Source organism: Lagopus muta, chromosome 6, assembly GCF_023343835.1.
Source record: "Lagopus muta isolate bLagMut1 chromosome 6, bLagMut1 primary, whole genome shotgun sequence".
In the NCBI taxonomy this organism is placed as follows: domain Eukaryota; kingdom Metazoa; phylum Chordata; class Aves; order Galliformes; family Phasianidae; genus Lagopus; species Lagopus muta.
Window position 1 is genome coordinate 39,302,329 of NC_064438.1, and position 16,220 is coordinate 39,318,548.

Here is a 16,220-nt window from a genome sequence, read left to right on the forward strand (position 1 = left end):
AGCAGTGTGTCAGGATTGCTGGAGTGCTACAAATGTGCAGCCAGTGAAGGCTACAGTGGTATGCACCTGTCCTTGTTGAAGTAAAGCTGGGCATGGAGGGAGAGGATGCCATGGCCTTGGGCACTGTATGCAGTGCAAAGGGAACTGGGCTCATGTGAGAGCAGGCTGTCTCTTCTGCCAAATTTGTGCCAGAAAAGGAGACTCCAATTCCTCAGGAACTTCTGTCTGGAGAAAATCTGTACTCCTAGGAGACCTGACAGCTGGTGATTATCCAGGAGTGGCACAGTCTACTCCCCTGGGAAGGGTTGGTTGTACGGAAGGAAATTGTAGGATAGGCCATCTTCCTGTTGGGCTGTGTCCTGCTGGATCTAATGCAGCTGTTTCTCTCATTCTAGGTATCAGAGGAGCAAAAGTCACTCAATTTTCAGGAGGATCCACATCTCACTCACAGAAGCACTGAGTCTATGGCAGATCAACTTGTATGAACTCTTTCTGTGGCTGAAAGGGTCTGGTCTGGGAAACTGGGTCATTGCTTTCCTGAGCCGGATGCACCATTCCACATAACTGACATGAACTGATGGGAGAGGCTCAAGTGTTCCCGCCCTCACTTCTACTCTCCATGGCACATTTGCATTTATGATTTTTTCTGTCTGTTCTGTGGGCTATTCTTGGGTCTTGCTCCTTGTTACATGCTGCACTGTCCTTGCTTGTTACAACACAGCTTTCTCTGTGGCAGCAAGATTGTGGAGTAGGTATGAGGGTTCTGCTGCTTTATAGTTTAGGAAAGGAAGGTGTGGTATACTGTGTGTCAGGAAAGGCATATTACTTTCTGTCCCCATTTGAACTGGGGAAATTCTACACACATTCCAGTGGTACTGCACTGGAAGCAAAAGACTTTTCTAGTCTCTTTCTTAAACAATCTTACAAAATTTAAAAAAATCACTGCCCTGCCTAGAATACCCCCAAACCCCATCCCTTTAAATTCCAATATGATGTATTTTAGCTATTGCAGAGTCTCCCTAGTCTAACATCTGCTCAAATGTGCAGAGAGTTTCTCAGAGAGAAGTGAGACCTTGTGGAGAGCTGGCATTATGGCTTCTACTTCCAGCACTAGGGCACCCTAATGGTGAGAACAGTGGACTGGAACCCTGGCTTCCTGAGGTTCATCTCTTCTGTTGTCAGCAAGTGCCTATGTGGTTTTGGACTTTTTCAGTCCTGTTTCCTTGCAGTTGTAATGAAGGAGACAGTGGTCCTATGGTTTGTGGTTTTTATTTTTCTTTTTTCAAAAATCAGGGATAGCAAGAGGAAGGACAACTCAGGGCTCTGAAGCTGCTGGTAATGTATGTGTACTGTACAGATGCTGCCACACAGCCAAAATAAATGTGTTGCATCAAAGACATTTGTAGGAAGGATGCCAAGCGCTGTACTCAGGGTGATATTGTGACCTCTAACCTCAAACCTGTCTCCAGGGGGAGTGAGTGATGCAAGGCAGTGCTTGTTAACTGCGAGGTGAATGAAATACCATCTTGGTCCTTCCTCTGCTCAACCAGTTTGTTCCACATCCAGATCCTCTGCTGTTGCATCAAGTGTGTTGGGATGGAGTGGAGGAGTGGTTACCATCCCCCTGGTAGGACACACCACTCCTGGCCAGCCAGATCCATGCCATGCCTGCCTCCTCCCTGTCTGCAGAAGTTTGCTGCAGCACATCTGTGAGATGTCACCATCCCCATGCTGTGCATTGAGCATTTTGCCTTGTCACTGCCTGTGACATTTCACTGCTCTTGCCTCAGATGAAAACCTGCCACTTGCTCGGTGGTGCAAGTGACAGATCTGATGACTCTCACGGCAACTGTGGGATGGTTACCAAGAAGTCTTGCCCAGTGGTATCTCTTTTGCTGATCGTAGGAGGTGACCCCGCTGTTTGTGAGGATTCCTCTAGCCAGCAAGATAAAGGTGGCTGCTGAAGTCATTTCAGCTATTTCATCAGCTGTCTTGGTGAAAAAGGGGTTCCATGCTGAGTAGCAAAGATTGAATGGGAATGTTCCTCCGCTGCCACCAAGCTTGTTCAGGTTTGGCTGAGGTTCCCTGAATCATTAAGGCTGTGCCTGAGAGTAAGGCACAAAAAAGGCATGTAGTCCTCCCATCTTCATACAGCTTCCCAGTTTGCACAGTTGTGAAACATCACCTTGCAATATGTCCATTTGCATGTGAAGGGAATCATGGGGCAGAAGCGTGGGTAAGTACCTGTGTGAGTCCTCAGTGAACTGACTCTCTTACTGGCTGTGCAGAAGAGGGAATGGATTTATTCACAAAAGGTACCTGACTGCATGTGCACTTGGACATATTGAATTAGTGACTGTGGAAATGTGGCTTGCGACAGTGACCGCGTGTTTTTGGTCTCCTATGCAGTCAATTGCTTGAGCCTTCCCTATGATGGGGACAAGCAGGAGTGATGTGCTTTCCCATCTTTGCTAAGCACGAAAACAGAAAGCAAACTAAGACCAAATGTCCTCACAAAGCTTGTCCCCCCACCTATGCAGTGACAGGTCAGAGATTCTCCCTGCTTCTGGGTTGTGTAATAGCATCAGGGAATAGAGTGGAGGTGACTGCAATGACGAGACTCCTGAGTCGACATGAAGTCACAGGAATCCCAAGGTAGTGATCCTGCAGTCTGGATGTGAGTAAACTGTCATGTGAGCAGTCTTGCTGAATCAGTACCTTTCTTGGGCAGTTAAAGCTGGTAGCCTGGCCACTGGGGGATATGCCTGTCTCATTCTCTTCACAAGCAGAGCTATGCTCAAAAAACTGGTCAAATGCACTCAGTTACCTACTGTGCAGCCCCTTCTTTTAGCTGCCTCTGCAAAAACTGTTGCTTAGCCCTGTCTAGATATAATGACCAGAGCACTGTTTGGATCTCTCAAAGATCTGTGAAAGCTCATTCCTTAATGGGATCCTAGTCATATGACTCATTTCCTGAGGATCCTGCAGCTGATATCTGCACTGATTGCTGAACCACAGCCTACTCCCAGCCAAGCCTGTTCTTTAATCCCACCAAGACCCAGCTACACAACTGCTAACAATGCTGCTTGAGGAAGGTGCGAGCTCTAAAAGTGGAAGGGTGTCATCAGTCCCTCAGACTCATTTTTGGCAGCATGCAGCAGTCAGACAACAGGCTATGTTTGAAAGAGCTTTGTCTATTGACATTAGTTTCTGCCGGGAGGCTGTTTGCGGCAGAATTAGCAGTGGGACTCCTCAGTCAGTTTTGCTCAGCTCTCTCCCTTCCCACAGTCAATCAATGAGAGTTTGCCTGAGGAAAGAACAAGCAAACACCCAGCATTTGACCCTTTAACATTTTTGCTTTGTCTTTTTGCTGAATGCTCTCAAAGGTGAATCTGTTAAAAGGGTTTTGAAAAGACGCCTCCTCATCCCAACTGTGCTTGTCGAACATGGATAACCTGCATCAGTTCTGTGCACTTGGCTTCTCCCTCCAACCTGCATTTATTGGTGTTCTCACCGCCTGCAAATTCAGTCTTTGCTGTTCTGCTTGCAAGTTGACACTCTGCCTGGGTTTAGCTGTGAATGAACTGCTCTCTGCTTGGTGCAGGTATTGAGCATTTGCTTTAAAGCAGACTCCTGAACGCACAGACTTTCTCAGGACAGACAACTGGGGTGGTTAAGCTGAAGCCAGAGATGCAAAACTAATGTGCCACTTTCTGCTCCCATGGTATGAAATACTGCATTATAGCTTGCTAATGTCTCCCTTCCTAATAGCTCTCGGTGCTCTCAGAGGTGCTGAGAAGGCAAAAAAGCCTTCCAACTGATATTTAAATGTGCATCACTGGGTTGGCTTAAGGTGGAAAATGGGGGTAGTCAGTGAGAATGATGTTGCCTTGCAAAGCTGTGCAGGAGTTTAGGGTCGCAGGTGAACAGGTTTCTTTCATAACCAAATCAAAAAGTGAGAGAGCATTAGTCCAAGCTAAACACCAGAGCTTTACCTAACATGTCCAGTGAATTTTAATGACAATGGGTTGGCTGCATACAGATGTACAGATTTAGGCTGTGCTGTGCCATCTGCCATCTTGGAGGACTTGTGAACCTGGTGCAGTCACAGTGTAGAGGCTTTCCAAACAAGCCACCGTCTGCATCTCATAGCAAGTGAACTGCAACCAGCACTCAGCCTGGCCACCACTGAAGTTGATTCCAAATGGGGTTGTTAGGGCTACGTAACTCTTGGTATGGTTCTTGCCTCTAGCCACTGCTTCTGTCCATTTCCCCTCTACAACTGTCTCTGGAGGCAACAGCCACTCCACACTCACTGCCTCTTACTATGCTACATGTGGTCAACCTGCAAAGCCCAAAGGCTTTCTGCTTCTGGTTTGCTGATCTTCATGCGCTCCTGGCTGGGCAGGCAATGGCCATTCTGCCCCACTGCCTGCGAGAGGGACCAGCTCTGGCAGCTTCATCGTGAGCCATTAATAGCTGTGCTGGCAGTCCTGCCAGGCTGCAGGCAGCTCTTTGGAGAGCAGCACGAGGTTCCGTGTGATGCTGTGTGCTCCCAGCAGTTAATGTTTCTAGCTCACATTGGGAGCTTGAGGTTTGGAAGGGAGGAGACTTGAAGGAAGGAAAAAGGAAAAGGAAAAATAAAGATGTGCCATCTTTCCCATTTAGTTAGTAAATACCCAAAACTGTTGTGTCTGTAAGCTGATGCATAATCTTTAAAAGCTTCTGGTCTGCTCTACCTGCTTTTTGTTTTGCAGGTTGCCCAGACACAAGCAAAGTGAAGAGTTCCCCTCCCGCAACCCCGCATGCCACTGCAGTGTGGTGTAATGCTGAGGCACAGCCATTTGCAGGCATCTTTGAGCTTTTTTTTGGCTCTGTCTCTGTGGAGCTTTCATGTGGCTGTTATCCTCCCTCCTCCATATGAGACTGGGGGCTCTCCCGAGCTTTTTGTTCCAGCTGGTCAGCTAGCAGCTGTCACTTGCTGGGGATGCAGGCTGGTGCATTTGAAGCCCTCAGCTTGGGGCCTGTCTTGGCTCCCTGTGGTACAGAGCTGGGAGGCTTGGCATGGTTCTGCAGTCCCTCTTGGCCACCTGGCTCTAGCTCCACCAACATGCCTGCAGGCTGGGGACATCCTTGTTATTCCAGGCATTTGCTCAGGACTGTGAAAGAGCTGGAGAGTGAGAGAGTGGCATCAGTAATTCATGAATTACCCTCCTGAGAAACATTATCCTTCCCAAACATCATGCAGGTGACAATGAAATTCCCTGACTTCTTACTTCATGAAGAGTCACTAGAGCCTTTCTCCTGAAAAGAGAGACCAGCAAAGTCGTAGCCCTTCTGAAAAGGAGCAGGAGGGGGTTGTGGTGGACCCACATAAGCATGAGCTTGCAGTGTTTTCTTGTTTATACTGGTGGAAGTCACATCCTTGGTTATATCAGGAGCATGGCTGGATTGTTGTACTCTTCTGTTTGGTGCTGGTGAGTCCACACCTGAACCATTGTTCCCCTTTTGAGTCTCTCATGTCAAGAGGATGTTGATAAACTGGGCAGGGTCTGTTGGAGGGCTATCAGCATGGCCAGGACTTGCTTCCTACAGCCTGAGAAGGAGATGGGCTTATTAAGTCTGGCAAAAGTGAAGCAAAGGGATGTCCTGATAATGGGTAACAACTGAGAAGAAGTTAGAGAGACAACAGAGCCAAAATCATCTTGGCAGTGCCAGATAATTTAATGTGGGCCAATGGCCACAAGTTATGCCTTGGACAATTGAACTGGAACCAAAGAGAAAGTTCCCCACCCTGGGCTTGTCTTTCCTCTGAAATAATGCCCAGGCCGGTGCTTGCCAGCCATTCTGTTTGGTTTTGTTGCAGACTGGCTGTGAGTCTGGGTGCCCTGGCTTGAAGCCAGGCTGGGTTACTTACCTTGCAGCTTGAATTGCCCAGCATTTCTCAGTTCCTTCTTAGATGAAACCCGCATGTTTTGGTGAATTCATGTGAAGGTTCTGTGTGCTCCTCTCCAGGATCCTGCTGGGAGCCCACTTACCCCAAGGCTGCCTGAAGCTTTAAAATAGGAGTAAATTCTGCTTGCATCCAGATGAAGTCTTCCTGAGTGGGCTGAAGGGATGTTAAGTGACCTTTGTGTGGTGGGAATCGGGGCCCATGCTGGAAACACCCATTGTTTCTTCATTTGAGGGTGTTTGAGCCCCTTGCAGGAGCTGCATACAACTGAGACCTTCCCTGCATTTCCTTGGGAGGCTGCAGCCAGTTCTTGGAAGTGTAGTGATCCAAGTCTCTGTCATCTCCAGGAATCATTTCAGTGTGTTCAGCTAAGCTTGAAGGATCTCTGAAAGTTGCAGCTCAAGCAAAAGGTGATTCTGCACTTCTCTATGTGGCTTCCACTAAACCTGTGACATGTTCAGGAGCACCAGCCTCCTTCAGGAGCTTCAGTGAAGCTCAAAATTATGTTCTCAAAAGGGAGCTGCCTTTCTGAGTTGCCTTGTGTGACACAGAGAGCTTCCCTCTGCTTGGAGTTCTCCGTGACAATTCAGATCAGTGGCAGTGTCAGATCACTGGCTGCAGTCTTTGCATAGCTTCCCTCTTGACCCAACTTGCTGCATTCCAGGTATTCTCACTTTCAGTGTTCTGTTAAAAACTGTTCATTGAACCATTCAGCCTGCACAATATAGAGTAGGAAGGAGGAGGTTTTTTGTGTGTGTGTGTGTGTGTGTGCGTGCGCGCGCATGCATGCAAAATGCAGGTTAGCTGCTAGTTTGCAGCCCTGCAGCTGTAGGTTTAGTGTGGATGTAAGTGACCAAGCAAATGTCTATCCAGTGTGGTTGTCCCTGCAGGCTGTCTTCTGTGGTGTCTGTGGACTGCAGGTTCCTCTGGCCTCTCAGCTGACTGCCTCATAATGCCTCTGACTTTAATAAACCAATGACAGAAGAGGTTGCTAAATGGTAGCTAATAAATAAAGTGACATGCACTAAGTCTGGTAATATAATATTTCTCCTAAAGAAAATATGAAAAATAGTAATCACAGCCATTGTTATTACTATCTTGTCCTTTGTCAGGCTTAAACTATCCATCATGCTGATAAGGCTGAAAGGAATGCCCAGCAATGTAAGATGCATACATCACAGAAGATGCACTGGAGATGAGCAGTAGAAAGCTGCTCTGCAACAGAATGTATGGAAGGCTGAGCAGCATGGTGGCATGGGCTGGGGGTTTGCTTTGGTGTGTCAGCACACCTGGAACACACAGGTGTGAGCCGGGGCCGCGGGAGGATTGTTTTATGTGGTGAAGGGCCACAAGAAGCCACTGATGGCTGTGCCTTGCAGTTTCCTGCTGTGGAGGCAGGCTGTGGGGCCAGGCAGGGTGCTGCAGTGGGTCCCTGCGGCCTACACAGAGGCCTTCCGGGAGGCAGGTGAAGCACTGGGCAGCCATGCCTGAGGGCTCTGCCTGTCCTTGCAGCTGCAGATCCTGCAGGCCAACACCTCTGGGACACCTGTCCCATCCCCCAGGCAGTGACTGGGGCAATTACCCATCCACGGTGGTTAATTAGTACTACTGGCCTCCCCACACGCACCGCTGGAGGTTCGCCCAAAATGAGCTGTCATGGGTGCCATGAAGAGGTGAGTGCAGCCGCCATTGTGAATGCGCTTCTTGTTTGTCTTTTCAGTGCCGAAATCCTGTCAGTGAGGAGAAGCGATAATAACATGCTATTAAGTTCTTTTTGGATAATGTAATTCAGGAGTCAGGAGGCAGTTTGGTCATTTATGCCTTTGAAAAGCTCGGAATAATTTCCAGTGTCATTATCTTCCCTTTTAAAGAGCCCGTCTCAGACATCAATACACAGAGCCCCTCAGTGCCTCATATTGCTTCTGTAGTTTTCTCCCACCTTTTGTTCTTTTCTCTGAGTTTTCAAGGATTTTGTTTTTGTTTCCAGTCAGCCACGTACCCTGAAACACGCACCACGCCCGACCTTTCTGGTTTCTGTAGCTCTTTTTCACTTTATCTGCTTGAGAGCTGTTTTATTTCACTGCTCCAGGCAAGGGATGGGGAGTGGCTGCTACACAGTCCCACATCACCACCCAGACCTCTGGGCAGTGGTGAGGGGTGGGCATAGCATCTTCAGCCTCACTGCCACAGCACGCGGGCATGGCCTTGGCAGGTGAGTTGCGTGTAGGGCGTGATGCATCATTACTTGCTTTGCTCATGCTTTTGTCCACTGTGTGCTTCTGTGTAAGCGGTTAATAGGCATTTTTGCCCTGAAATAGCCCCCAGGATAATGGAGTACAGCAGCTCCTCTGCAGATGCAGCTTACACTGTGGGCATGAAAACAGGCAGATGTCTCCTAGTGAATGCAGCAAAAATTACTACCCAGAACTGGGGCAGGAAAAAAACCTGGCTCTTCTGCATACGGAGGGCACAACTGAAGGGGAGAGTTTTATTCATTAAATTAATTGGCAGCAGTCTCTGAAATATCAGCCTTGGCCTTAAGATTGCTTCTAGTCTTGGAAAGTATCCTAGCTCTTCTGGTTTTAGAAGATGGTATACGACTCCTATTTTCAGTGTGCTGGCACTGCTGAGGTTTCAGTGCAAATGGGAGGGCTAATGCCCTTCCATGGGCTGCCTTTTCCTTTCCAAAGGGAAATGTGTTCTCCCAAGCTGAGTATGAAAGATCTGCAGGGATCTGAACTCAGTCATAGACTTACAGAATATCCCAAGTTGGAAGGAACCTGTATCGTTGAGTCCTCCATCTTCTGAAGGAACTGGCTGGCACTCACATACCAGCACAGCCTTTGCTGGAGTCAGGGTGTGACCTGGCATGAGCTTATTTGCAGAGATGGTGTGGGAAGTCTTGCACAGGAAGCAGGAACACTAGCGACAACACATGGCCTCATTAGGGGGTTGGCTGAGCATTGCTAGCATGGAGTATAAAGTTTCCTTGGGTGTGAAGAGGAATGAGGATGCTCTTTCCTTTATGAGGGATGAATAGATCTCTTAAATATTTGTGATGGTCTTAGACTTTAATTCACGGTTCAGTGCTAGTATTACCAAGAAGGAAACCACGCAAGCAAATGGTGTATCAAATACATCTGATCATAGACAGCCATGCATTTCATTTTGCCCAAAGAATGTGGAGCAGAGACCTGCTGTTGGCCCAGCTGTGACAGGCTGTGCCAGCCTCCATTGCCTTGTCCAAGTGACCCTGTCAGTATGGAAGTAGATGAAATAGTTGCTGTAGCCTGGCACATTCACCTGTCTTCTTCCAGCAGCGTGTTTGTGTGGACAATGGTCAGAGAAGGACAGAGTGCTCAGATCTATGAAGAAAGGCTGAGTGAACTGGGTCTGTTCAGCCTTGAGAAAAGAAGGCTGAGAGGGGACCTGATCCAGGACTATAAATATCTAAGGTGTGGGGGGCAGAATGGCGAGGCCGGACTCTTTTCAGTGGTGAGTGGAGACAGGACAAGGGGAAACGGCTGGAAACTGCAGCATAGGAAGTTCCGCACAAATGTGCGCAAGAACTTCTTTACAGTGAGGGTGATGGAGCACTGGAACAGGCTGCCCAGGGAGGTGGTGGAGTCTCCTTCTCTGGAGATGTTCAAGACCTGCCTGGATGCCTACCTGTGCAACCTATTGTAGGGAACCTGCTTTGGCAGGGGGGTTGGACTCGATGATCTCTGGAGGTCCCTTCCAACCCCTACAGTTCTGTGATTCTGTGATCTAAGAGAGAATATCACAGCCTGGAGAGCAAAGGGAAGCAAAGAAGAAAATAAAAGCACAGGGAAAAAGTCAAGGGCTCTTGTTTGCTAGGATAGTCAGAACAGGGCTGGTGTATTAAAGCAGGATGGACTCAGCCACCACCACTACCCTCCTTTAGTCATTGATTTCTTATGTGTTCAGTGGAAAAGAGCTGCTTGGGATATCTTTGCAGCGGGACGTACGTTTCTGTGCAGCCTTTGCACAAAAAACCATGCCACATGGTTACGCCACTGAGAGCGTAGAATGCTGTTTAATATCTCTCCCCATTGCCTGTATTGGATTGGCAATAAGATGTGTTTAAACAACTATTCTATATCTTACAGGTTCAAACAGCAAATTCTGCTGGACACTATACATAGAGTCAGAAGAATTTAACTTACAAAGATAGCTCTGTATTACTACTGCATTCATATAAAGATATTTTTGAACTCCACACTACATTACTCTAGGGAAGCCATTCTGGGCTTCTCACCAAACTGCATGTTGGACAGGGAATGTTGTCCCTTTTGTATGTATCTTCAAGTGGGTCAATGAGTATATTGGCCACTGTTACCAAATCTGAATGGATTATCTCTAGGCTCCTACCAGTGTGTTCAGTATCTGTCTTTCCACAGAAATTCCTTGAAATGTATGGATTAAAAGCATTACAAGTGCTGAGTATTATAGGTGTCTCAGTTGAAAACATACAGCCAGTGTCGAGAGAGAGAGTATGTTTATATTGTTAAGGCATGTGCCAGTGAATGATCCCACTGCATATAGGCTTTCAATTTATGTTTCTTGTTTGGCTGTGGTAGCATGTTAAGTGGCACAGAGGTTTTGGAAGGTTTGGGGCAGAGCAATAAGCCCTAAGAGAAAGAGTCTTGTAAAGCACCTCTGTTCTACTTTGGTCTTTTATTAATATATTTCAGGGGAAATCCATTCCTGTTATAGGCTGAGGTCTTCAGCAGAGCAATAAGCCCTCTTCACCATGAGCTCTAGGGCTGCATAAAAAGAAAAAATGTTTAGAATATTCCCAGGTGCAAATTTTCTGGTTCTTTGCTGAAAGGACATGCTGCATGCCCTGAGCATCTGCCATTATATAGCCAAAGTGATGTCTGAGTGGTGTAAAGTCATTAAAACATTAACACTACTTATAATTAATAGCTACCATTTCTAAAATGAAACTGGACTCTTACTGGCCGTATAAGACCAGTGCTCCATCTAGTCCAGACTGCAGGCTCCAAAAGTAGTTCATTCTAGTTGGTCCCAAGAAAAGTGAAAAGCCTTGTGAATGGACAAAACTTAGTTGCCAGCTGGAGAAGTTTCCTTCTACTCCATACTTCTGTTTGTAGCAAATCCGAACTTTTAACAGGAAAGATTGTGTTTCTTTTGTTAATACACATCAATATATATGTCCTTACGTATAACGCTGCTGTGACTGTTTTCAGTGATTACTGAGTACTTTGAAATCTTTGTAATTGGTACAGAGCAGTGACTAACCAATTGACTGTGTCTACCTGGGCCTAGGCACCTCTTATGACACAGAAGAGGCAAACACTGACTCAGAGTGGTCACCAGAATGTCCTGTTCAGGCCCTCCTAGTCTTATGAGTCACTTGGCTCACTCATATTGGCAGATTATCTTGGATGCTTGAGTTATGTGGGCTGGGGTTGAATCACCGAGACCCCATGAGACATCTCCATTCCAAAGATAGGATCAGTCACTCCAGTAAAGTGCAGATAAACTCAAAAGATGGCCTTTAAAACCATGGTAAGTTATTCTCCACCTTTAATATTTAATCAGAACAATGAGTGTTTTGTTTCCTTCCACCTAAATTGATGCAGCCTGTGACTGTTGCAGCACTGAACTGTAGTATGAGTTTGTGTTACAAAGTAAGTTGGGACTTGGAGAGCCTTTCCTGTCACCTCCCATGCCTTCCTCTGGGTTATTTCTGGCTGCAGAAAGGCCTGTTGGAAAGCTGGAGAAAAGGCATTGCTCGTTGTTGTGAGGAAAGAAATAGCTTAATAAGAGGAGCTGGTGGCTGTCATCGCATTTGGAGAAGGTGTCAAAAAGGCGAACAGCAAGGGAATTCTTAACTGAAGAATTTGGAGGACATAGAGCAGAGGGCCTTGAGGTGGAGGCAAATGGACAGAGATGATGGTGGAGGATTCCTCCATGGTATAAAGTTTCAGTTTAGTTGTGAGGTGGAGAGGGGCTGGCTCATTTCATTGATCACTGCTACCTGTGTGGACCTGCAGTGCTGAAGGAATGTGAAGGCGGCCAGAAGGCAGGGTTTCATGGGGATGTCTGCATCCCAGGCTGAAAGAAGACAAAAACAGGTAACTTTTGATGTGATTCAGAGAGTGGCTTTGTAGATATGCCACAAACCTGCCCTACAGGGGATCCTCCTTAGGATGATGGGACATTCCCTGTCTCCCCACTCTCTGCTCTCCTCTGAAGTTGCCTATGGGGAGGACAACTTGGGGGATGCATGGCAGTGCCTTGCAAGACGCATGCCCATGCTTACCACACAAGCCAGTACTGACTACATATTTTTGTAGTATATACATAATGTGCAGTTTTCTTCTGCTTGCAAGATTGCTCAGTGGAGTTTTGTTTGTTTGTTTTTCAATAGGTAAAATATCACAAAAGAGCAGCATTCTGGTTGTAAGCACCTGCTAAGAGATCTCAAAACCCTGATCCCAGCAATCTCTGGGATGCAGCGTGATTCAGTGATGTCTTTGGTGACATTGCTAGTGACTAAAAGCTCTTTCCCAAGCAGCAGAAAGCTTAACCCTTGATTTACAGCAAGGGCCAGTGTGTTAATACCTGCAGTGTTTCAATTTCGCTGCTTTCAAAGTGTAATGCGTATTAGTGAGGACTGAGTGTACTTCTTCCTGCTAGACTGAGGGGAAAAGATTCAGAAGGGATGCTAGAAGCTGCCCTCCCATTGCAAGTGGGACAAAACACAGGGCCAGCCAACTTGCAGTCATAATAATCTGGAGCTCATTAAGCATTCTAATCAGGCAGAAATATATTTTTCCATCAGCTCATTACAAACCATAACGAGGTTGAAGCTCTGGGTTATTGCTGCTGCTTCTTTCTCTGGAGATGAGTGTCTGCTGAAGGCTTCAGTATCTCCTTTACTAAGATATCTGCGTGATGTGGGAAAGAAGAGAAAAGGGGCAGAGCCAGGAGCTGTGGGGCTGTGCCAAGGAGAAGGGTGGTTTTGCCTGGTGACCTGGAGGAAGGCAAGTGTTTCTTTGCTTCTCTGTCTGGCAAAACATCAAGAGAAGTGTGGCTAGGGAAAGTCCTGCTCCCTGAGATGGTGTTTGCTTTTGAACATGATAGCATATCTCTTATTGGAATTGCAAGTCTGATGAAAAATATGTAAAGAGAGCTTCATTCTGTCTTGGGCATGGGCTGTTGTTTGGGGTGACGTGTGATGGCAGTTGAGGACAGCCAGGAGAAAGTGAGAAGAGAGTAAAGCAGTGTTTTGGCTTTTAGAGAGTGCCATGTTCTGCACTGATTCCCACTTTCCTGTTCTCTTCCCCCCCCCCCCCCCCACACACACACACATTACTGAGGGAGTTTTGTTTTTGTACTTCAGCTCGTTACTCAGACCCAACACACTACTGTCTCTGTTACACCAGTATCCTTCCTCTCTCCCTGGACTTTGCAGGAATTTGGCCACGTGAGTGCAGCTTGCAGTACAAAAGTCTCTGGGTGACTGAACGCATAAACTATGTTGTAATAAGCAAGAGTTGACACTTTTTCTGAGTCTGATACTAGGTCTTATTGACTGACCCAAAACTACTGAGCCTACTGACCCTGAGAAACTTCTCTCAATATGGAGATCCATGGCAGGCTGTATTTATTACCAAGATAACCCATGCTCTAGTTAATCCTCTCATGTCAGCTACTCAATAACCTCATGGATTCCTTTGCATCTGCAAAGCTATCTATTTGCTGAGACAAATGTCTTCCTTTCCTCTTATCAGTGGCAAAAGTTGTCATCTTTTTCCACCATTTTTCTGTCTGTCTTCCAAGTTCGCAATTCATAAGACAAAAGCCACATAGGAGCTAGAAGAATGGTGTTCTGGTGTGATGTCTAGGTACCAGCTAGCAAGAAATGCTTTCAAGGAAGAAGCCAATTGGAGACTGTGTTGGGACATTAAATTAGATTAACTTGGACAGAAGAATGTTAAGTATGAAAATTAAAATAAGCAAGTAATTAGTGTCTGGGGTTGCAGCAGGCAATTAATTTAGTAATTCCACATTGAGCTTGCTGGGTTTAAGTTTCTTGGTTGTGTTCTTAGAATTTTTTTGCCTCTGACAGGCTTCCAACTGCTATCTCTGTGCCACGTTGCTTTACACCTGGATTGACCTGCCTTGATAATGTGGACTTGACATCCAGTCAAGCTGGTTTTGAAGCCGAAACTCTTCTCTTAAAATGCTTTCTTTCTAGTCCTAATAAGAGTGAGTTTGTAACCTCCACTGAAGTGCCCTTTGTGCTCCCTGTCACCCTTTTCAAAGTGCCTGGCTGTGCTTGCTCTCATTTGCAATAGTGGGTGATTGTGTTTGAGCAAATGCAGAGAAAAGGCTAGCAGGGCTGGAGTCCAGGCCAGATCTAGCAAAGTGCCTGAAGACTAAGAACCAAAGCGGTGTTCCTAGTAGCAATTCTGCTGCTTGTCTTTATTCTGAGGAGCAGGCTGTATTTTCCTGTGAATGAGACAGCTGAGAACCTGGTGTGGAGACTATGGAAGCCTTATGCAAGTTATGGGATTTACCAGGAAACTTCTAGCTGCTCATGAATTCTCCACTCTCTGGTCTGGAGGGTGCCCAAGAAGCCGTGCTGAGCTGGCTGTGCAGTATAGCTCTTCCAGCAGGCAGCCTGTGCAAGCTATGGAAAGAACATGATGAGTAATTATGTGCTGTGTTACAACACAGCTACACAGGGAGATTTAAATGGCTCTTTCCAGCTATTGCCTGATTGCTGCTGTGTGAACAGGAGTGAGGATCCTCAGCCTCTTGGAATTTAAACTCCCTTCCCCCACATATGCGCTATGACATCTGTATCAGAGACCTCACCTCTGAACTAATTTTACTGCTATTTTTGCCATCTACTACCTTCACTGTGGTCTCTCCTTCCTTTCCAAAGCAGTGTCAAGCCTGCTGTCCATCCATCTATCACAGCCCCTTGCCTGCTGCTCAAGGTGTTGGCAATGGGGCATTGAAAAGGGAAACACGTTGCTTGACAGACAGTTTTTATAGCAGCAAATCGACAAGAGAAAACCATAAGAAATGCACATTGGCTCAGTTTCATTAATGCATTTGGCTTTAGGAAAGATGAGACTTTTCTTGGAGCAAATGGCACAAATCGGGCTGCAGAAACACATTGAAACAAAGAAATCTTCAGGCTTTTAATTTTGGAAAATCTCTGCTACGGTCTGTTTTTTTCTTTCTCTTTTTCTCTCTCTTTCTTTTTCTCTGTCTTTTTCTTTGTTTCTTCTCTTTCTTTCTTTCTTTTTCCTTCTAGAAAACTTGAGGATGGTTCCCAAAAGGGACATGAAGCCTTTGGTTGTGCTTCAGACTATGTCCATCTCCGCCCAATATACTGTTTCCTTCCACTTCAGTATCAGCTGAGAAAAGGAAGGGAGAAAATGTAGCAAGTTGGTAAAACCTGCAAAAACAGCCATGGTTACCACCGAGCCTGGAGTTGGGCACTGGATCAGGAACATGGGGCAGGGAAGTATTGGTGTGTTTTTGAAACTTGTAAATTCACCACAAGTGTATTGAAGTGAATTTAGGGTGAGATTTTTTTTTTCTGGAGAACTAACAGAGACCACACAGCCTTGGAGAGGCCCAAGATGCATATGGTTTGGAAGTAAACACTTATTTTTGCCACAAAAAGGTTGAGCGATTCATCCCAGCCTTCTAGTCTCCTGGCAACTGTGAAAAACAGACCATACTAGGACCACTATTTTAATTAATCTAATTGCAGGTCCTTTCTGTCCTCCTCCTTCAGTCAGCCTCCTGGGAGATGGAAAATCCTTTTGAGCACGTCATCTGCAGGATTTGGAAACTCAGGCTTGCTGTGCTGCAGTTACATGTTGCTCAGGGCTGTGCAGGACTTCTGCTAAACGTTTCTTTCCCCAAAACAAGGCATTACTTTGGAGAGGTTTTGTTGTTGGTTTTGTTGTTGTTTTTGTTTCTTTGTTTGTTTTTAGGGGAATGTGGCTATATTAAAATGAATTTGATGCATTCACTTCACAATTAAGAAAAGGTCCAGTTGTATATTACCTTAAAATAGGAATGCTTTACAGTTCAGATCTCTTTCCTTGTTTACTTTTCTGCCTACCAACAGTGTTTAGAATATTTCACTAAAGGTCTCTGCTCCTACCTGTTCACTAGAAGTTCTTTCTTGCCTATGTAGATACGCAATATGTTTTATGTGCAAAGCGTGTGGTTAAGAAACATC

General features: G+C 46.2%; 1 protein-coding gene across 6 annotated transcripts in view; it reads left to right on the top strand.

The window, feature by feature from the left end:
* ADCK1 (aarF domain containing kinase 1) overlaps nt 1-13,227 on the top strand; it is an 87,720-nt gene extending 74,493 nt beyond the window's left edge. For all 6 annotated transcript variants that reach the window (XM_048947743.1, XM_048947744.1, XM_048947746.1 and 3 more), the window contains one exon: nt 396-13,227. In XM_048947743.1, the coding sequence (XP_048803700.1) occupies nt 396-564 (169 nt within the window). In that variant the 3' untranslated portion in view covers nt 565-13,227. The remainder of the gene's footprint in view (nt 1-395) is intronic.
* Nucleotides 13,228-16,220: the final 2,993 nt, after the last annotated feature.